General features: G+C 32.0%; 1 protein-coding gene across 1 annotated transcript; it reads left to right on the top strand.

Moving 5' to 3' along the window:
• The first annotated feature begins 1,663 nt into the window (after positions 1-1,663).
• Positions 1,664-12,184, top strand: LOC140446753 (endocuticle structural glycoprotein ABD-4-like). The gene is made up of 3 exons (XM_072539345.1): positions 1,664-1,712; positions 6,417-6,571; positions 11,762-12,184. The coding sequence occupies exons 1-3, from the start codon at positions 1,701-1,703 to the stop codon at positions 12,054-12,056; spliced, it is 462 nt and encodes a 153-aa protein (XP_072395446.1). The 5' UTR covers positions 1,664-1,700; the 3' UTR covers positions 12,057-12,184.
• The last annotated feature ends 11,109 nt before the right edge of the window (positions 12,185-23,293 follow it).

Below are 23,293 nucleotides of genomic sequence, written 5' to 3' on the forward strand. Positions count from 1 at the left end.
AACGTTGTTTACGGCGGCTCTAAGTAAATTAGCAGTGGTCTCTTAATACCATTCTCGGAGATTTCGGAGCCAGGATGTTTTTTGTCGGCCTGTGCCTCTCTTTCTGGCGATCTTACCCTGTATTATGAGGTGTAGAAGGTTATACCTCTCTAGATGTCTTATTACATGACCGAAATATTGTAACTTTCGAATTTTTATCGTTTTTGTTATTTCTGTAATCGATGTAAAATTTCGATGTAATTTCACTCGATGTAAAACTATTTCATTTCTTATTCGATCAACCCAACTTATCCGCAATACTCGTCGATAAATCCACGTCTCAAAGGCCTCTAATTTTTTCATTAATTTCTCTGTAAGGGTCCAGCTCTCCATACCATACAGCAATGTGGAGAAAAGAACAATTACATTTACAATTAAACAATGCAAGGCAGCAAGAACGCTTTATATGTGTTCCATCACACATAGGACTTTAAAGAAACGAAAAAGCAGATTTTCATGTCAGAGAAGCAATATATATACACAGTGTCTCTTCAGTGTTAGTAAACTTAAGTGTCTGTTTCCGACTACAAATCGCTCCATAAGGAAAAAGTGACAAATTAATGGGAAAACGGATTAAATCTTTCACAATCAACGATACATCGTAAAGCCTTCAACCGAATCCTAATACCAAATAAACTTAAATTGCCAGGTGTTCGTTAATCTAACCCGTTTACGTATGTGTCATAGCAGACTAAATCACAGCTACCTAATCTCCAAATCAAATGGCCCTATTTATGACGAATATAACTACGACATTGATGTAACACATATCTTAATAGAGTGTGAGTATCCCAAATATATTAGTGTATGGCCAAAAACACTCAATAGAAAAGCAATCTTAGGAGTACATTGTAAATTTGCAAATATGTTTAATCACTTAAAATATATTGATGTTTTAAACAAACTGTAATTGTTAAAGTTTTGTAGATCCTAATTTAAAATTGTAAAATAGGACATTCTTGCCTCATTGAGAACCTTATAATTAATCAAAAATACTGTTTAGATTGAAGTATCTATGTATTAATTATAATACAGCTAATAACCCAAAGGGGTTGACGTTATTACCAATAAAATAAACAAAAGTTTCAGATATAAATAAGTGATAATTATTTTTATATTAATAGATTAAAATATTAATTACTTTAAGATACCACAAGAACATAGCTTCTGAACAATATGAATGTGTTACGAAACAACCATTTTAAATTTTCATTTAGATATTTGCCTTAAAATAATCCATACGCGTATTTCTTGTTCAGCGGTGTACTTGTATATTCGCAATGCCTAAAGTTGGTACCTATCATATAAATAAACCAATTTAAAGAAGACATTACTACTAATTAACAAATATAAATAAGAGAAAATAGGACATATTACCAAATAAACAACTAGACCCAGTAAGATGCACATGGCACACCACACCTTTCTATAAATTATTAAATATGCACATCATCGATGCCATCCTGGTGACCTTTTACATAGAACTAGATGTATTTAAATGACAGAAATGCAGTTAAAAATATGCAAAATACTTTGGAAAATAAGAAGTGGGCATTGCAGATGATGATACGTTTTCAGTTAACTAGATTTTAGTATAAATATGTACATATTCAGAAATTGTTGCACTTGAGTTTAGTGTGGCTTACTGGCAAGATTGAAACATGATTTCTTTGGTGAGTTTTTATGACTATAAGATTTTTCTTATTTTGATTATATAATAACCCATATTTAATTGGTTACCTTCATAATGAGGCAAATATTTACACAGACGTGTTTTTTGGATATAGATTAGTGTAATTAAGACAAAAATGAAAAAAAAAAGGAAATTTTTAATAATTTTATATATTTTTTTTCCATTTTTCTTTGAGTAATTTTGTAAAGGCTTAAGTGGGTTATTTTGGTAACTATCATCATACAAATATTTTGAAAGTCTAACAAATTTAAAATATTATTTTATTATTTAATTTTATTGCTTCTTCTACTGGTACGAAAATGCACCATTGGTAAAATGCATAAATTTAGAAAACTAGAGTTTAAAAATTGTTTAAAGCAAGATATTATGTAGAAAAAGATTACATCTAACGTACAAGTGAATTTTATATCTGTGTTAAACTCTGTATATAACTCTATATCTATGCTAAATTATCGAATCGAACTTCTTCCAGCACTCTCGGAATGTTCCGCAGAACAGGTTTTTTTTAGTTTTGCTCAGACAGTAGGCAATATATGAGTTAAATTCCTATTACGACAATCTAGATTTGTTGACTTTGTGATACATTTTCCAGCAATCAACAATAATATTTTCCAAAGAATTCACAAATATTGTCCACCACCATTTTTTTCTAAAAGCTCTTGACCTATAATTTGTAATGTCGTTGACGTGCAAGTTAACACCACCTACATTTATCAATTATATTTTGCGTTAACGTTCGGTTGCATAACTTGTATATTTTTCTTTTCCCTTCTATTGTAACGCTGTGCAGAACTTAAATTACTGCAAACCTTAACTACAGAATTATTATTCTATCGTACTAATGAAATTTTTGATTTTCTAATCAAAACTTGCATCGTATTGTAAGTAAATCTACAAAAGAAAAATTTTGAAAAAATTATAACTGCTCGTTTTTTCTATTATTAATAGCAGCTCTAACACTGTATCACCACCAAGACCTTACTTAAATTTCTTATTGTTGATGATTCTCCATACAGTATAATTTAAAACAAATAGCTATCTGAATAACATAGACATTAAAGTTTGAAGACAAACCTTATAGGTTTTCCATTTATAAACATCTTGCAGGAATGTCTTCCGACATAGAAGACCATACGTTCATCAAATAATAATTTGTGTTCCCAAATTCATCACTGCATATATCGTTTGTTTATTGTATTTATAAAATGTCTATTTCTGGCATCTATATCATTTTCATTTAGGTTTGAAATTTGTAAGTTTTTTTTAATTTTTTAAAACGTACAGTTTTTTATTATTTTTACATCCATATCTTCTTGGCTACCTCAATACAGTTATGTTTTGTGATCACGTATAGTAAAAATGGACAAAACGTACTAAAACTAAAACAACAGTTTTTTATTCTTCTTTCTTTTATGTAGACATGACTCTGTTTGTTTTTCAATGTACTTCCAGTAAGTTGTCGTTTCATCGTTTTTGTGGTCTTCCTACTCATAGTCTTCCTATTGGAGAACCGTCTTTTGCCGTCTTTACTACTCTATTTGTTAACATTTGGCTTATATGATTGCACCATTTTACTCTTCCATTTATTATTCAGTCCTTAATGTTCCACCACCTTCCACCTATATCGTATATCTGTATTAATAGCTTTGTCATAGTGTTTTACTATCACTTATACAAGTGTTTACATCTCTACTGTTTCTAACATAGTTTCTGTCCTCTTTGTGTTAGGTTGTGTTTCTGTCGCGTATGTCATTATTGGTCTGATGACTGTTTTGTAAATTCTACCTTTTATTTCTTTCCCGATATTTTTATTTCTCCATATTGTTTTATTTAGGCAACCTGCGGCTCTGTTTATTTACTTGATCTTTTATTTCTGTTTCGATTTTCCCGTAGCTAGATTAAGTGATGTCTAGATATTTAAACTCCATCACTTGTTCTATTATCTGACATTCCAGCTCCAATTTACATCTTAGTAAATTTGCTGTTATAACCATGAATTTTATCTTTTTTGGGGAAATTTACATGTTAAATTTAATTTTCTGGTGGTTATATTAAGTTGGTGTAGCACACGTTGTAAATCACCTTCACTTTGAGAGAGTTGTATTGCGTCGTCTGCATAGCAGACTATTTTAAGTTGTTTTTCTTTCATTTGGTATCGTTTTTTAGTTATTACTTTTTTAACTATTTCATCCATAATTAGGTTGAACAACAGAGGACTCAGGGAATTTCGGATATTTTCGATCGTTTTGATTATTCCTAAAGCTATTTCTCTTACGTACAATGGATAGCGTCCTTTAATTTGACCCAGTCATATGCCTAAGTAAGGTCCACAATATATAGATATGCCGGTTTGTTGTATTCTAATGATTTCTCTTGCACTGGCCTCATTATAAATATAGCGTCGGTACATGATATTCACGACCTAAAATTTGTTCTTCTGCTATTGTTATAATTAGTTTATTTGTTATTATTTTGGATGTTAATTTTAGTGCTGTGTTTAATAGATTAATTCCTCTGTAATTTTCCGGGTCCGATTTGTTACCCAGAGCTGGTCCTTCGTACTTAAGGAGTTCGATATTCTGTCCTCTCCTGGTGATTTTCTGGTTTTGAATTTCCTTAATGCTGCATTTACTTTTTTCAGCTTAATATTTAATTCTTCGTTTGTCGTCTCCTCTGGTGGTGATGGTTCACTATCGTCACCTTCAGCAAATAGAGATCGAAAGTAGTCTGCTCATATTTCTTCTGAATGTGTTTTGTTTTTTTAGTTTATTCATCCCCTTTCCTTGTCCTCATTTTCCATATTTCTTTCTATGTTTAGTAGAAGTTGTGTTCCATTTGTTTGCATGGCTGTTGTGTTGGTTTTGTTCTGTTTTATCTCCACTTTCTCTCTAAACTCTCTTAGGTCTTAGGTGTGAAGTATTTCATGATAATTCTTATTTTACATAAAACTAGGCTATGGTCACTACCTACATCTACTAAGTTAAAGCATCTTACGTCAATTATTTTTGATGGATGTATATCTCTGTTGGTTATAACGTAATCTATTATAGATCTTTGTCCACGGGTGTTATTAAATATATATTTGTGGTAAAAAAATGTGTTGTGTATTTGAAGTTCGGTATTCGTGCAGAAGTTTATCATTAGTTCTTCATTTTCGTTTTTAACATTATCGTTATGTTTTGCCTAATACCGTGTATTACTTGATTTCCTATTCGAGCGTGAAAATCCCCCAATATTATCATCTTCACCCTAACTCGATCTACTACTTGATGCAATTCGCCATAAAACGTTTCCCTTGTTGTTTAAGACTTGTTATTTTCTGAACCATATACGATGATGTTCAGGTCTTCCTTCTCCATTCTTATCTTTGCTGTTACAATCCTTGCTAATATGTATGATATACACTCTTTGATGTGATCGTATGGTATCCGGAAAATAAAATATTTCCAAGGAAGTTCATAAAGTTCTTTGGTAATTTTAAAATCTTAACGATTATTGTCATGGGCGTATTTCGTCGTAAAATTGTGTACTAAATCAGTTACCCCATTATCAAAAAATAAAAAGAATAGTTCATGTAGTGTCTTAAAGACGTCTTTTCGTTTCCAAAAACTCTTAATGATTTAAAATCAGTTTTTAATGAGTTATAATCAGTTTGTGCTCACGATTTCTTTCTCCTTTCCGATTCTTTGGAGTACTTCTATGTTGGTGACATGTTAGGTCCAGGATATACGAAGAATGCGTCGGTAAATCCACATTTCGAATGACTCTAGTTTTCTCGTGAGCGTCTCTGTCAGCGTCTAGGCTTCCATACGATATAGTTAGATCGGAAGAGACAAACCCTTGCTTATGAGGAGCTTTTTCATATTGTTAAATGCTGCTCTAGCTCGTTCTATTCTCGCCTTAATTTCTGTGGCCTGTTCCCATTTTGCAATTACGTTGGTGCCAAAGTACACATAAGATTCTGCATGGTCAATTAGTATGTTACTTATCCGTAATTGTCGAGCAGGTTGTTGCTTTTTGCTTACCACCGTCCACTTTGTCTTCTTGAAGTTGAGGCTCAGGCCGTATTTCTCACTAACTGAATAAACTCTTTCCATTACCTGTTGTAATTCGTCTATGGTACTGGCAAGGATCACCGTGTCGTCGGTATATGAGTGTGGATAACCCTGACGGACCTCTTTTGATCTGCACCCTTCTAGTGAGTTCGTTGCCAATTGTTGCTCTTGCTGTTTGACCCCAGTATAGGTTTGCCACAATTCGAATGTCCTTGTCGTCAATACCTGTCTTTCGCAGAATATCCATCAATTGTTTATGATTAACATTGTCAAATGCTTTTCTAAAATCCACAAAGCACAAACATACGTCCTTATCAACGTCTCTACACCGCTGTATAAGCACCTGAAAAGCGAAACTGCTTCTCTAGTTCCAAGTGCTTTCCGAAAAACAAACTGCGATGTATCGATATTTGACTCACATTTATCATATATTCTTTTATGAATGATCTTAGTGAACGCTTTAGTGACATAATTGATCAAGTTTATAAGCCGGTAGTCATCACCGATCTGGGCATTTGGTTTCTTCGGGATTGTAATAAATGTTGACTGTAGCCAGTTCTCCGGGACTTTATACGAAAGGTCACGTATAAAGTGCAATATAAAACACCTTAATAACTCATTTTTTTTAGGCATTATTTTTGACAATATGTGGGTGTGCTCTTGGTCAATATAGAGGAGAGAAACTAGTCGTCCGACCCAATATTCCCATTACTCCTGGACAAGTAATTAGAATCATTAGTCAGACCCAAGAAGGACCAAACATTGATGGATCATACGGCTGGAGGTAAGTCATAATAATAAAGATTATGGAATTATGGTGATAGTAAAAGGTTTTATAAAAACTGATCAAATTATTTAAAAAAAAACTTTTTTAATACTTTGTGTTCCTCCCTCGTATAAGCATAGGTGCGCTGCCTAGTCAATGAGCAGAAACTCCGTTACAAACTTCTATGTTATTTCAATTTTTCATATTTTATTTTAGTTTATCCCAATTCTTCAAAAGTGGGCAAATAATATTAAAACCAAATATCAAAAATTGGTTATTCCTAAAAAACTCTACAACTGTCTCAATGTATCTCAGCGTGGAAATTGCTATAACTGGTACGAAACTTCACTGGGTACGTAAGTCGTCCACAGCCTACAATTTTGAATTCTAACATAAAAAAGATTATATTACCCATATAGTTCGTCTAAAGATCTTGGTCAATTTTCCCAACTTTCACAAAGATTGATCCCACTGTAAACCTATATTCTTAAAAGAAAAAGCAGTACAGTCGGCGGTACTGTTGACCAGCGCGAAACTTAATACTACGTTTCTGTGTTTTTAAATTTTATAAAAATTATGAAACATTTCAAAATTATATTTATATGAAATTATGAAAATATAAATAAATATGATTTGATAGTAAATTTATTTTTTATATAAACTAAATAAAATGTTTAAAAATAACAAGTTATTTAAAAAAAATGTAACAGTAGGCAATACTCTAGACTAGCGCGGATATTTTATACTATGTTTTTTGTATTTTTTAATTTTAAATAATATATTTAAAATTAAAAAAGTCATTTTATTATATTTATTTTTTATATTTTAAACAAATTCAATAAATTATTATGTTTGCTTCTTACTCCACCTGTTACCATATTAACAAAAGTACACCTTGTTTTCTTATGACAAACCTGTCAAATTCAAATCAAATATTAATAATAAAATATAAATAAATATCGTTTGATAGTAAATTTAATTGTAATATAAACTAAATATGTAAATTTATATATATATATATATATATATATATATATATATATATATATATATATATATATATATATATATATATATATATATATATATATATATATATATATATTTATATAAAATTATTTTAAACCGAGAATTATTATAAAAATTTAAACCGATGATTCAATGTTGTTATTAATCGGATAACATATTTCATCTAGGTGATCTTTTAAAACGCGACAAATAGAATATCCTAAAAACCATTTTATTGGGCAAACGTAAAGGTCGAAGTGGATCATGTAGCAAACGATACTTATGGCTTACAGATATAAGAAACTGAAGCTACATATCTAGTATCTGTACGTAAGAAGAGCAGAGAAAAGATTATTACGCATGATCCAACTATAATGAAAGCCTACACGCTGCATAGCGGACAGCACCAGAAGAAGAATACGAGTGCTAGTTGGGTATGCAAAAGTAAAGCCTTATCTGGCCCATGAATCCGGCGAACCGCACCTGAAATGGAACGTCACTATATGCACTTGATTCAATACTAGGTCTTGTGAACAAACGATGCATTTTTCATTACTGTATAAGTAAAAAACGGCAAAACTTGGTCCAGTTCAGTCTTGATAATGGTATTAAATAGAATTAAATTCGTCTGAACTTTTATGTCTATGCACATTCCGCATTTTTCTTTTTTACTTTTTTCCTTAGCTTTTTGCTCTTCAGGGGACGCTATTCCTTACTCTTCCTTGCCAGACATTTCTGCCCATCGTGTAATCTTCATCTTTCAATTCAATCATTCCCTCGCAAGTCCTCTGCCAGACAGTCGTTCCATCTTTTCCTTTATTTCTTTTTTCCTCAACTTCAAAGAGCTCAATCTTTCAACCCACATATTTTTTATTTCTTCGTATAATGTATCCAAACCGTTATGGTTTTTGTTATTAACCCTTTTTGGGACTATAGTCATTCTAGCGCTTCTAATACGGTCATTCTATCAATTCTGACCACTATCTAGTGTTGCAACAAATGAAATACTGTAATGATATAACAAGACAAAGAAGCATTTAAAGTGCCTTTGCTACTACAGGAAGTATAACAGATTATGATCAAAGATATTTAGAATAATATCTGGAGCAACAGTCTATAGAAACAAATATCACTCAGACATGGACATAGTCAACTTACAGCTAACAGCTTAATTATTTTAACTCTAATGGATCAAATAGCTTCTTGCACTATCTTATTTTATAATTTTAGTAATGACCGAAGTTCTATATATATATATATATATAAAAACTTGTAGCAGGCCGTTTCAGTTCTATAGCTTAGTAATTCTCTTTCATCTTCTTCTGTCTCTAGCTTCTTTTCTCCAATTTTCTATCACCTTTTTCTCTTATCTTCCGGTGTTCTCCATATAATATTCTTTACCTTTCTAGTGTCCTCCATTTCATCAAGATGACCTAGCCACTGCAATCTTCTAGCTTTGACAAAATCGCTTATTATCCCTTCGCTTAACATTTCATAAATTTCAGCATTTGTTTTTCGCACCCATCCTATTTCTGTTAAGTTTTATCTAAATATTTTTCTTAATATTCTTCGTTCCCATAATTTAATTTTAATGTTGTATTTTCTTTGTTAAGACCCAGGTCTCGCACCCATACGTTAGAGTAGGTCGCAGGATTGTTTTATACAGTCTTATTTTTGTATTTCTCGATACCTCTTTCGATTTTGTCATTCTTTGTAAGCTACCTGCACCATTGTATCCTTTTGCTATTCGTAGATCTATTTTCTTATTATCTTTGCATATTTAGTCTTGTACTTTTTTTGCTTATTCTTTAGCTCCATGTATTTTGTTTTATTTACATTTATCTGTAATCCCATATTTCCTGCGACCTCTAGAAGATTATTAGCTATTTCTTCTTATTCTTTTCTACTCATAGCCAAAAGTACAATATCATCAGCATAGGTTAGACATCGGTGATTCTTATTAAATATTGTTTCCGCTTTATTAACATTCTGATTATCCTTTTCAAGGGCCAAATTAAGTAGCGTGGTGGACAGAGGAACCTGTTATCTTACACCTTTCTGAACTCTAAAGTATTAGCTCTTTTTTCCATTAATATTAACTGCGCTTGTAGTGTGCTGAAGCGTCATATGTACCAGTCTGATTATCTTAGATGAGCTTTTAAACTCATGTAGTGCCTTTATCAGTTTTGATCTACCTACATTATCATAAGCACCCTTATCATCCACAAAGAGAAGATGGGTCGGTATGTCGTATTCATATGCACCAGAAAGAACTTGTTTCATCATAAATACATTACAACACTAGTTGATCGATTTTTTCTAAAACCAACTTGATAGTCATCCAATATATTTTCTAAGTACACTTCTATTTTTCTTTTTATCACATATGGTTGCCAGTTCTTTTATGTGACATCTAGAAGTGCTTTTTCTCTACAGTTATCACAACTTGACAGGTCTCCCTTCTTATGTATTGGATATACTGTAGAGTTGTACCACTCTTTAGGTAATATTTCCTCTTCTTAGACATGGAAAGTCTCCTATTTCCTCTCAGGTGGTCTCCTCCATATTTTAAGTTTTCTGCTGCTATCCCGTTTTCTTCAGACCTTTTATTGATTTCCATCGCAGTTAAAACTTCCTCAACCTCATTCTTAGTTGGTTCTGCAATATATATATATATATATATATATATATATATATATATATATATATATATATATATATATATATATATATATATATATATATAGTAAACTCATAAATATTGGGGAAATCTGCAAGAAAGACTCTAATGTGTATCAATTGTTTCGCCGAACGTTTTCGCCAAAGAGAATTAATTTGGCTTCTTCAGGGCTGAAAGAGAATAAATTATAATTAGCTACCATATATTATCTATTAAAACATTATTAATCTTACCGTAACTTAGTTAATTAGTAATGTTTTAATATGTTTTTAATATTTAAGAGTTTACTATTTAACTAATCTGCAAAGATTATATATATATATATATATATATATATATATATATATATATATATATATATATATATATATATATATATATATTCCATCCATTGGTATTGATTCTTGTTCATTGTCGTTCTCCTCTTCTTTTTCACCGTTCAGGTGTTCTTCGAAATATTATTTCTATTTCATCAATTGTTGTTGATCATTTCTTAGCAGATTACCTTCTCTGTCTTTAATGTATGTCGTTTTTGAATTGTAACCTTCGCTTATTTCTTTAACATCTTTGTAAAAATATTTTATATCCTTCCTTTGGTATTTTTCTTCCATATTTTAAAAATGACTCTCTAAAAGGTTTCTTTTTTTCCTTCGGCAAATTTTCTTTAATAATTTCCTTTGCCCAATATATCTTCATATCGTCATTCTCATTTTTTGTTTGCAACATCTTTTGTCTATCTATTCGCTTTAACTCTATTTCTTTTTTACATTCTGTGTTTAACCATTTTTTCTTTTTTTTTTCCTTTTACTGTTTGTTATATTTCTATTCATAGCTGTTTGTATACTATTTTCGAGTATTTGCCAATTTTCTTCTATTCCATTTAATTAAATAGTTACGTCGCGGTTATAAGTATTTTCTAGATCTTGCCTATACTTGTTGACTACTTTCTCAGTTTTCAATTCGTCGTTGTTATGTCTTATGTTTTGCCTTCTTTTGGATTTAATTTTTTTTGATTACTCATACTTTAATTTACCTCCAATCATATAATGGTCTGAATCAACGTCAGCTCCTCTTTAAGTTCTTACGTTGGTTATAAGTTCTGAAAATTTATCCTCAATTACCACATGATCAATTTGGTTCGTCTTTTCGCTTAAAATGAGTACTCATTATCTTCATTTCCCTTTCTATGGCTAGTGAGATTACCCTTTGTCCATTATCAGTACTTTTTTCGTGCATACTTTCGCTCCCTATGATTTTCTTCTACATTTCTTCTCTTCCCACCTTTGCATTTGCATCTCGTATAATTATTAGTATGTATCGTCTCAGTACATTGTTCAAAACGATTTCTATTTCCTCGTAGAAAGCATCTTTCGTTTCTTCATCCAGTTGAAGTCCTATTGCAGTTCTATTGGGAGTATTGTCAGGTTCGTGCCTCTGTGAGTCGTCCCTGATTTACGGCTGTAGTCTTAAATGTTATTCGTAGTTTATTTAATACAAAGAAATATCAATTTTTGTTTTAGTTACGAAACCGAAAATGGCATTGCTGCTCGTGAAGTTGGAAGACCAAAAGCCCAAGACACTCAAGAAGTTCAAGGTGAATTTAAGTACACAGCTCCAGATGGTTCACCAGTTCAAGTAGTTTATACCTCCGATGAAAACGGTTTTGTTCCACAAGGCGCCCATTTACCCACGCCTCCACCAGTTCCTGAAGCAATCTTGAGATCATTAGAATGGAACGCTGCTCATCCAGAAGAAGATGATTATCTTAAGGGAGCTAATACTATTGAGGGTTCTATTAGATATAGAAGACCTTAAAGTAAATAACTAATGCTATGTTTCTTTAAATATGACGTAGATATGTTTGTATTTATTCTGTAAATGAGGTGTTGTTATGATTATATTTTTATAAAATAATATTCTGGCAAATAAATAGTGATCTCTACGGCGATAACACTAAAATAACCGTTTGATTTATTCGACAAACTTTCAACAGATGCCTTTCATCTGTATACCATCTACCATATTCAACAAAGAATAGAAGTTTTCCTGAATTGGCAATAATTTAATGAGGTATGCCAATTATTTTTCCCATTTTACAATTACATACATTATATTCCATTATTTATTATTTTAACTAATTAACCAGCTATTTTCCATACGTCCTACTTTATCCACTTTTTCTAAATAAACCATTATATATTCTTAACACTAGAAAGACCAAGGTGGTCATTTTAACCAATTTGTATTTTCAAAGTTTAATATCTTTTCAATTAGTTAACTATTAGCTTTTGACTTTGACTTTTTCTAAATTAACTGTTCTATACATTGGTAGTGTTTTACTTTAAATTTATTTAAAAATTTTTGTTTTACGAAATAATATCCCTATCAATACCCGAATCAATGTATGTGGGTTATTCCACAAATACTTTTACGTGGCAATTTCGTAGAAGAACAAGTGATAATTTTGATCCAAATCGATTTATGTGGGTTATAAGTTTCACTTTTACGTGGGAATTTCGTTCAATTGGCAATATAATTTTTTAAATATATTATTTCCAGGATTTGTTTTCAAGTTATTGTCGGTTTGGCATTTTTGTGCAGTATTAGTCTAAAAGCAGTCGGTGACAGTCTGCTATCAGATTGATTTTCAAAAATGTGGTCATGTTGAAGTCGTGGTCTCACTCAGCAACAAACTTTGGATTATTTAAATAAAACCGTTATTTTATTTTCAACATGTCACTCGTCAGTAGAAGTCAAAGTAGCAGGAAAGAAAAAGCCAGAAATTATAAAATTTTATATTCAAACTAAATTTGGTGTCGATGTTGTCGATCAAATGGCAAAGAAGTACACGGTACAAGCAAGTTCAAGACGATTATGGTTGCAAGTTTTTCATAATATATTGGATCTGGCTGCAATCAATACCCTGGTCTCTTTACAAAGCTGTCACGGACAAGAAAATTTCACGTCGCAAATTTATCTTGGATCTCGTAGAAGAACTAACTGTGAGCCTAACGAACAGATCTTAATAGGCAAATCAAGAAAACGTATTGAGTGCATCCAATTCTAGAGAAAAGACGAAGAGAGAATGAAAAAACTGCAAAACATCATCTTGTTATAACAAAACCAGTAATTTGTGTGACAAATGTAAAAAAAGAATTTGTGACAAGTTTCCAAGAATCGAAACAATTGTATGTAATAAATGCTTACAGTGCATGTAAATAATACTTTTTTATAAACAAAATATTTATTAAGAATCTACTATAATATCTATATATATATATATATATATATATATATATATATATATATATATATATATATATATATAATAAATGTGTTTCTCAATAAATTTTTAGTTAATTGGAACACCCTAATAAAGCAAGAAATGGTCACCCCACCATCCTTGTAGGTAGGTCGCTTCAGCTGTCCTTCTAGTGTTAACGAATATTGGTTACATGGTCAATCAGTTTCATTCCATTCTCAAGACTATTGTGCTACTATTCTTTCTTCTAGTTCTTGCATTAATTTCTGGCATGAATATAATTTCTTTCCAATATGTTTTTTGGGGACTCTTGTAGAATTTTATTAAACTGATTATTTTTTTTTATCATTTCCTGTCATCAGTGGGGGAGGGAGGAGGGCATATACTCCTATTATGACTACATATCTGCCTTTTATGTTTATATCTACACTGTATAATAATAGTACACTACTGTGCGAATTATTAAAATTATAGGCTGTTTTAATGAAAAAAGTGTTTATTTAGAAAACAATTATATTTTCACAAAACTATAAAATTAAAATCATTTAGTAGAAAATATGTCCCCCTTTGGCTGCAATTACTGATTTTACCCGTTTTGGAATAGACCTACGAGCTTCTTAGAGTTCCCAGATATCCTTTCATATCGAAAACAAAGCTGAATGACTGCTTCTATTATTTTTATTTTTGTAGTACAGTCGTTTTGCGCAGTCAGCTTTGCAAATGGCCCATAAATTTTTAATGAAGTTCAGGTCTGGCGAATTACTGGGTCAATCTAAAACATAAACAAACATCTTATTTATTAAAAATCATTTGCTTTGACTTATGACAGGAAGCAGCGTCCTGTTGCAGAATCGCTTTTCCTTGGGGCTGACATTTTTAGAGTTTAACTATAAAGTGAGTTTCATTTGAAAATAGGACTTTTCTCCAGTCGTGTACAGACCAATTTAGTATTTTTTTTCCCACAGTAGCCTTTGTTTCTTCATTCGTTTAGTTAGAAGCTGTTTTGTCTGTGAACGCATTGTCTTCTACCTTTCATTAAAAGTATTTTTCAAACAGTTGAGTCATGAATCACTATACCTGAATCTGTTAGATCTTGTTGGAGCTCTTGGCTTGTTTTTCTTAGGTCCAATTTGCTCTTTCGAAGTAAAAATCTTTCATCTGCTGGTGGTGTCTTTTCCTTTCTTCCGCATATTCCTAACTTTTTGATCATGTTTCTTATTTACGCTTCAAAATCTTGCTTACTACCCACTTACTTACTCCACATGTTCTTGCGATTTCTCTTTGTGACGTAGAAGTGTGTTCGCCCAACGTGATAAGCTTTTTACGCTTCCTAAATAACACACACTTAGTAAGAAATGTCCTAAAACACCCCCAAATAAAAAGCAGAGAAAATAAGGTTATGTTTTTAATGCTTGGTCAGTTGTAAATGTGTGAATGTTAAAAAATGTCACAACGATTCCATTAATTCTCACAATACTGTTTTTGTTTAGCTTGTCGATTGATCCATTATATTTATATAATCTGCTTATTGACCGAGTAGATTTTTAGTTCTTGTTTTATATTTGATTTCTCTGTTTATTGTTTATCTTGTGATGCATAAAGATAGGCTGGATAGATTTTGAAACAAAAAAATATTTAAAGCAAATGTCTAAATATAGAAGAAGGGTTAAAAAAATATACACATTTTGTTAAATAGTGATTAAATAGCAATATCAGCTTAGCTATACAATCAGTAGTATAAAAAGACAATTCATGCCCATATCTAGTAGCTGTTTTGTACAAGTCAGCCTTATGGATAAGGAGTAGCCCAGTTAGTATTGAAGTTTTTATCCATAAAAAAGTGGTTGCTTAATTTATTAAAGATAGTAATATATTCTTCTTCATAAATATTGTATCTGGATGGACTATAAATCGCACTTACCTTAAGTTTTATTTTGCTGTCTTAATCGATATAAATGTAAGTTGAATGTTAAGGGTTACAGACCCTACTTTCCGTTTTCATAATACTTAATGTTATTTTTAATTATTTACTGAGCGGTGTACGAGGGATGTATTATGTGGTTAGTAAAAACCGACCTAGTGAGCATTGAAGAAAACTGGAAAAATTGTCGCTCAGAATTATACACAGAGACTTCAAAAGGTAAATCAGCCGCAGGATATAAGAGACATGCAATCAGTGAGGCAGAACCAATCTCTTTAGGATCAAAAGTAGAAAAAGCTCTCAACCAACTAAGGAATAAAAAATCCCCTGGGATAGATAGCATAAGCGAAATTGGCATAGATATAAAACTGGATATATTCAACACGATGTATACCACAGAGAATGGCTTGATGAATGGTGCGAACCAACCTATAACCTTATCCACAAAATTGATTACTACTCGTATGCAGCAATTACAGAACCATTGCCATTGTTTTTAAAACAAAATTTTGCTACATATAATCAACGAACGGCTAAAGAACGTTCTACTTCCACAGATAGCATAAGAACAATGCAAATTTGTACCAGATAAAGGAACGCGTGACCAGATATTGAACACCAGATAGATAATGAAAAAAAATGAGGAAATACAATGCACCAATACTGCTATGTTTCGTATATTACAGGCAAAGACTTTCGATTAAGTAAAATTGGATTATCATCGGGCCCTTTGCTTCCACTGCTGGATATAGGCCTCCCTTATTTTTGTCCATTGTGCTCTATCTTGAGCACTTTTCTTCAAATTTCTTGACATCTTTTTGAGATCGTCAATCCAACGAGTAGAGGGTCTTCTTCCACTTCTTTTGTCTAACCTGGGCCTCCACTCAAGAAATCTCTTCGTCGGCCTTTCATCACTGATGTCCGGCTCAGTTTCATTTCAGTGTGGCAATTCGGGAAATTACATCGATAACTCTTGTTCTTCGTCGTAAGTCTTTATTTTTAACTCGGTCACACACCGATATACTCAGTATTGACTTTTTTATTTTCTTCTGAGGTATTTGCAGCGTTTTAGAAGTTGTAGCTGTCGATGACAAAATTTAGGCATCATACGTCATCACAGTCATCAAATTGGTATGTCACTTTTGAAGATGTCGTTGAGTTTTCCATAGGCTGATCATGCTAGGTTAATTTTTCTGCGTAGTTCGCATGTTTGGTTGTCTCTTGTGATCTTTATTTCCACCAGCTGTATTTCGTTGTCTTAAATATTGATATTTCCGCTAGATACTACGTTTGTCATGAATTTTGCTTTGGAGATGTTTATTTTAAGGCCCATACTAACACAAACTAACTGAAGTTCACGTAGCATTATGCATATCTACTTGAGGTTGCTCGAGAACAAAACCATGTCGTTTGCGAATTTAAAACTTGTTAATATTCTACCGCCAACGTTCAGGCCTATCTCTTTCCTAACTCTCTCTTTTAGGCCTAACTCAATAATTTATTGTATTACACCATTTTTTTTCTTCTTTTTATATAGACATGACTTTGTCTATTTTTCTGATCGTCTTCCTATTGGGAAACCGTCTCTTGTCGTCTTTACTACTCTAGTCGTTGTCATTCGGCTTGTATGATCGTTCCATTGTAGTCTTCTATTTCTTACCCAGTTCTTGATGCCCTCCACCTTGCATCTACGTCGTATATCTGTACTTCTAGCTCTGTCCCATAGTGTGTTACCATCAATTTTTTTCATCAAAGTGTTTTCATCTCTGCGCTTTCTAACATCCTTTTTGTCCTAGTTGTTGGATGTTTGTAACATCCTATTACAACATTGAGAGTAGTAATATTTAGCCCTCATATAAATCCTGTTTAATTAATTGTGACGAAATTCAATAAATAAAGTTGGACAAGACATGTTTTGACATGACTTCTTGGATAAGACCATTTATGGAATGATAACATGCATCATTTTTTATATATTATTTTTAATATTTTTAAAACATTGGTTTTATAATAAGAAAATATGTTTTATTAGGATACTCTAAATTTTTGGCAAAATGTCTTCCTTCAGGCCTCCTTTCTCAAAACTCATTCGTTTTGGTCTCCTCAACTAATTTTTTAATAATGTTGGCTTTTTTTTCACAGAAACTGTTAAAAAAAGGTAAATTTTCTCGCTTCACGCAATGCTCTTGAAAGTGGGAGTCTAGTAACTTTTTGATGTCCTCAACTTTCGTTTCATTTCCTGCCAAACCTTTCTGAATCCCAACAACTTCCATCTGAGTTGCTCTTTTCCCACGTTTAAAAATTTACTTTGCCCCTCCTTTATCGCTGTTGTAGTTTTCCTTGCCTTTAACTTTCATTAAGTCTTTACTTTTTTTAATTATAATTATTTTGGCACTTTAAAACTTGCCAAGAATAAACGCCTTTCAAGTATTGCTTTGCCACTTCCTTCGAGAACTTCTAGGTTCTGGTTCTCTTTTTTATAAAAACATCAATATACGTTTCAGTGCTAGTAATTTTACTAACCTTCCTTATTTTCATTTTTTTTTTGATACCAAAAACCCGGTTGGATGGTAAAAACGAATGTCCTCTAATGGAAAATACTGGGAAATAAGTGGCGTTGCATTTTAATCTAGAAAATAAATGCACATTTCGACTGTTGTTAAGTTTCTGTTTTGCCCTCCGTAGCCATCTCCACATAATTTTATCTGGTTCTAGATAGATAAATCAATAATATTTGATAAGCATTCCAAAAAATGCTATAGCAATTTAATTTGATTCTTTGCAAAATTCTTGCTCCATCCAGGTAAATATAATCATATTGCTGTTAAAATTGGTTTGAGGAACCTTTTACCACAGTTGAGTTACATATTTGTATACAGTTGGCAGCTGTAATAGGCGATTGAGTCTTATACTTTCGGATTACCCAAACTCTGTTGATAGTCAAAAGATACAACAAGAATATCTGGCTTTGTTTTCCTTAACTTAGAAAAAAATGCTTTGCCTTTAAGTACATGAATTATTTTCTTAATTTAAACCTGAATACTTACCTCGGTATTCTTTCCTTGTTTTATTTTCTCAGTTTAAGAACTGCACCCGGCGCTTGTATCAAATGCTGGCGAATCAAATCCGATGTTACATTTTTAGGTACTTGGTCAATGTATATTGCGAGAAGTTTATTAATAGTGTATTCAGTAGTCAAAAACTCTGACTGCCTGTTTCTGTTGAGCATAAGGGGATTTTAGCATAAGGGGAATGATTTTCTTTGAGGTATAAGCAGTTTTGTAAAATAATGAGACTATTTTTTTAATGCTACCGTGGGAAACTTAAAGAATATCCTTAAATGCATTTTGACAGACCTGTACTTTAACCCTTTCACTACCAGCGGTACGTCAGCGTACCAGCACTTGTAACCTCTTAAAATCCCAAGAACCTTTCTGCTTGAATATTAAAAAGTTTTTTATTGTTTTCTGTTTTAAAATAATTATTAAAGTATTATAGATTTCACAAAACAGTCTATAGATGTATTTTTACAAAAAATATATTGGTGGTACTCACAAGTACTGCAGGGAAAATCTGTATGTCAGTAAAAACTTTAGGCACAATACTTTTATTAAAAAAAAAATACATTTTTCAGTAATCCATTTCATGATACTCAGCATGATAGCTTTTGAGCTGCATACTTCGCATCTACCGCGTCTTTTCACAAACTTTGGCCAGTGACTTCCAACTTGAGTTAGCCTTATTCCAGAAGGCACGCTATAATCATAACGTCGTTTCTTTAATGGAGTTCCTGTTGAAGGAACAGATTTTCTTTTTCTGTTTGGAGATAGGTAGCAAAGGCTTCTGGTAAGATCCCTTCGAAACTGTAATAAGTTGGTGGGAGTTTCATCTAACACTTTTTTTGCAATTACAAACGCGTTTACGAATGTAATTTCCATACACGCTCAAAAGATACATTGCCACTATTTTCTGGAACTCCGATCTAAACCATAGCATTGTCGCAATTGATCATAGTAGTCTACACCTTCCATTGATTTATTATAGTCTTTAATAATAGTATGAGCATCTACTTCGGTTATTGTACCATCACGTTGTTTTCTTTTAACTTTGGTAGCTTCGGAGCCGTGGAAATTTAAAGCAATACATACCACACGTTTATCTTTCCATTTGAAATATGATATCCCTGTGTTAGAAATTCTAAAATCGTATTCACACTTTTTAAGCATTTTGTCTTCTTTCATTTTAGGTGGTAAATGTTTGCGATTAGTTCTTATCGTTTCACAGGCTAATGTATTCTCTCCCTTTAACTTCTCTAATAATTTCACTGTAGTATAAAAATTGTCAAACTAGATAATTTTATTTTTGTTCCTGTCTTCTTCTGTTAAATATAGCACTACTCTTTCGCCTAAATTATACTCTTTGTATTTGTTATCAACCTTCTCATTTTTTCCCTGATAAATGTCAAACTTTTTAATAAAACCACTCATATCACTATAGCACCATATCTTGTATCCCCTTTTAATAGGTTACATCGGATTATATTCCTTTAGTGCAGAGCGCCCTTTGAATTTGACGATAGATTCATCGAGAGACATTACTTGTTCCCCAAAATAATTTATAAACTGAGTATTTAACGCACTTATTACCGGTCTTACTTTATATAATCGATCTGTGTTGTTTTTTGGTATACCCTGATTGTCGTTTATGTGTAAAAAAGAGAAAATATCTTGGAATCTATTCCTAGGCATTGTTTCTGGCACAAGTGGAACTGAAAAGTCATCCTGCGTTGATCAGTAATCAGGAATTGATGGCAGAGTGTGATACCCCATCAAAAAATTTATTCCCAAGAATGCAAGAAATTTTTCTTTAGCTATATTTAACTGTTTTCCTTTTTTACTGCATATAAATTAGACTGAAACGTTATATCCTCGGGAACATTTCCCAGCAATTTTATAAAAATATCAAGAGAATTTTGACACTCTTCAAAATAGTTTTCTTCCCAAACATAGTTTGGTTTTACATAAGTAGGAATTTCTGTAGCCTTTTCAATTTTGTTCCACTGTCTCAAAACTTGTTGTCCTGCACTAGTCAGTATGAGCTCATTAACAGCTTCTCCTGATTCGTGAACTTCAACACTGTGATCGTGAACATCGTCAGTAAATTTAGGTATTTCACAACTATCATTTTCATTCTCGATTTCATCATTCAAGTTAGATTTTACGTTTTTATTGGATTCCACTAGTAGCTGACTTTCCGGAAAATCTTCCTCGTTTTGAGATTCTACATCAGTGTCTTCATTGTTGTCAAGCGGTGGTAAAAATGCATCCATATCATCATCATTTTCAATGATTTGTGCCAACTCGTCGTATGTCAGGACTTTCTTTGCTAACCTGCGGTTTGCAGCCATACTAAAAATAAAAAGAAAAATCATTATAATTGGTTCCTACATTTTTGTGTACAATTTTTTTGTTGTTTAACAAGCATTCTTGTGAAAAAAAAAAGAGTTAAATTACTAAATATGAAAAATCTATCGTGGCATCAAAACAACACAATTAGTCCCAACGGTAAGTAGAAGTACCATTTAAACTTAAGGGTTTTTTTTATTACTTACGTGCCTATATATTGTGAACCCAATTGTATGTGTGAAGAAAATATAACTTACCTACTGATAGTCTCCAAACAAAATCGTAACGACGAAGAAATCAGCAAACAATAAATATCAAATAATGTATAAAAATATAACCTTAAATACGTTTACACTGATAAATCTCAACGGTCACTGACTCATGAACCCGCCAAGCAGATCGTGTGACGTTGCAATAATTTAAAAGTGCTGGACGAATATGTACCTTTGGCAAAAATAGACTAAGTTGGTTTATATTTTTTGATTGTAACGTCGATTTATTTTAAAGGTACTTACGCGTACCGCTGGAAGCTAAAGGGTCCGGTAGTTAAAGGGCTAAAGTCCTTCGTTACCCTTATTTTTATAAAGTACTTGATAGCTACCGACTTTCTAGATGAACCTGCTTTTTTTGCTCTATATATTGAAGGGACACTGACAGATATATATTTCAAGTAAAGTTGTCTTGTTTAGTTTACGTTTTCAGAGAATAAAATAGGGCATGGGAGAATTGAACAGCGATAGGTTTTCCCGTTAAATGCTTGGGAAAACAGGTAGTTGCAAAGAAAAGTGTCTGTAAAATCGGAACAAAAATATAACCTAAATTGTTCAAATTATAAACGTGAATAGATTACGTTTTCAATTTTGCAATTATTTTCTTGTATTTTGTAGGATCACTTAGACAGCGTCTCCCTTTTTCTTGTTTTACAGCCAAACATAATGATTAATTTTTATCCATACTCTTATTAAATAATAAATATTTTTTGTCAAAGAAGTGTTTAAATGTGAAAAGAACAAAAGTCGTTCGTATTATGGATATTATAATAATTGTTCAGTGACGCGTACTAAATACAAATTCTGAGTTTCTATTGGTCACCCGGACAAGGTGAGTTTTGGAATAATAGATGGATAGGGCAAGTTATTTAAGATGCTTGGATTTTCTTATGCTTTTAACCCTTATCCGGGCAACACATTTTACTTACGTAACCGGGTAACTCGTGTCCGTTGGGCCCACCACTGTTCTTGAATTTATTATGTATAGTTACCCATATATTTCCAATACTCTTTTTTGACTTTTTATTAAAGTTAAATTTAAATTGTCTATATTAATAAAAAGGTTCTACTGTAGTATGCGGTCTACCTCGATGGTGCGATCTACCTGAAGAATTTGCACAAAACAATGAAATGCAAGAAAACTTTTTTAGAAAAAATATTTATTCACAAGTAATAAAAATTTGGTGTCAAATAAAGAGTTAATTAATAAATAAATAATAACTTTTGTAAATCTACCAGGCTATTTTATTTGAGAAGAGGGGTTGATGTTTACGCATACTCATTCTGGAAAAATATTATTGTAATTACCAGCTAATGTATAAAGTACCGACAAAACAATCTTTACAAAATGAATAAAACGCTTAAGTCAGAAGAATATTATTATTTTACTTTTAAAAATTAATACTTTGTCCTAGGGGACTAAGCCACAAGATTAGCTTATTCCCAACTAGAATAGCAAATTGATATGACAAATTAAATTATTAAGTAATTAGGTTAAGTAGTTAGGTTAAAATAACAATAACAATAAAAAAACCGTAGATTAGTCATTTATTTTTCTTTATTGCAATACTTACAAACTTTTTTAATTATACAGTGATCATTACACACATTTCTCCTGCATATTTCAAAAATTTGTTTTTGTTTCCTATCCTTTTTTGTTGGGCACATGTGACACCTTTTTTTGTTAAAACTGGAGGTTTTTTATTGTAGTCCCCTTGATATTCTTCTCAAAATTTGTGGCAACACTAGTTGTTCTGCTGTCGTTGTAAGAAATAATCTTCGCTTTTCATTTTTATTTCCGTTTCATTTTGGATGTAAATTTGTCCAAGTAATAATGAGGCACCCCAGTTACGTCTAAAATATTCATAAAAAATGTAAAAGGCCATCCGCGTCCAGAATACTTTGAGCCCAATGTTCAAACCTGGGATCATCGGAATCCATTTCGTTAATATCGCGACAGGTCCATTTTCATCTGAAAATAAAAAAAAAACTAATTATTAAAAAACGTAACCGGTGAGGTGAGGTCACAGTGTCCCCACGGCGCAGTTATTTCCGTAAAATTTGTAAACATGTACCCATTTGCTCACGACTATCCCGCTCGATATTACACAACACACTGACGAAAAGGTATTGAGGCGGTCAAGTAGTCGTGCTAAATAAGCTAGGACGTATGTCACTTTAAAAATCTGTTGGGG

The sequence above is a fragment of the Diabrotica undecimpunctata genome, chromosome 7, assembly GCF_040954645.1.
Source record: "Diabrotica undecimpunctata isolate CICGRU chromosome 7, icDiaUnde3, whole genome shotgun sequence".
NCBI classification, from domain to species: domain Eukaryota; kingdom Metazoa; phylum Arthropoda; class Insecta; order Coleoptera; family Chrysomelidae; genus Diabrotica; species Diabrotica undecimpunctata.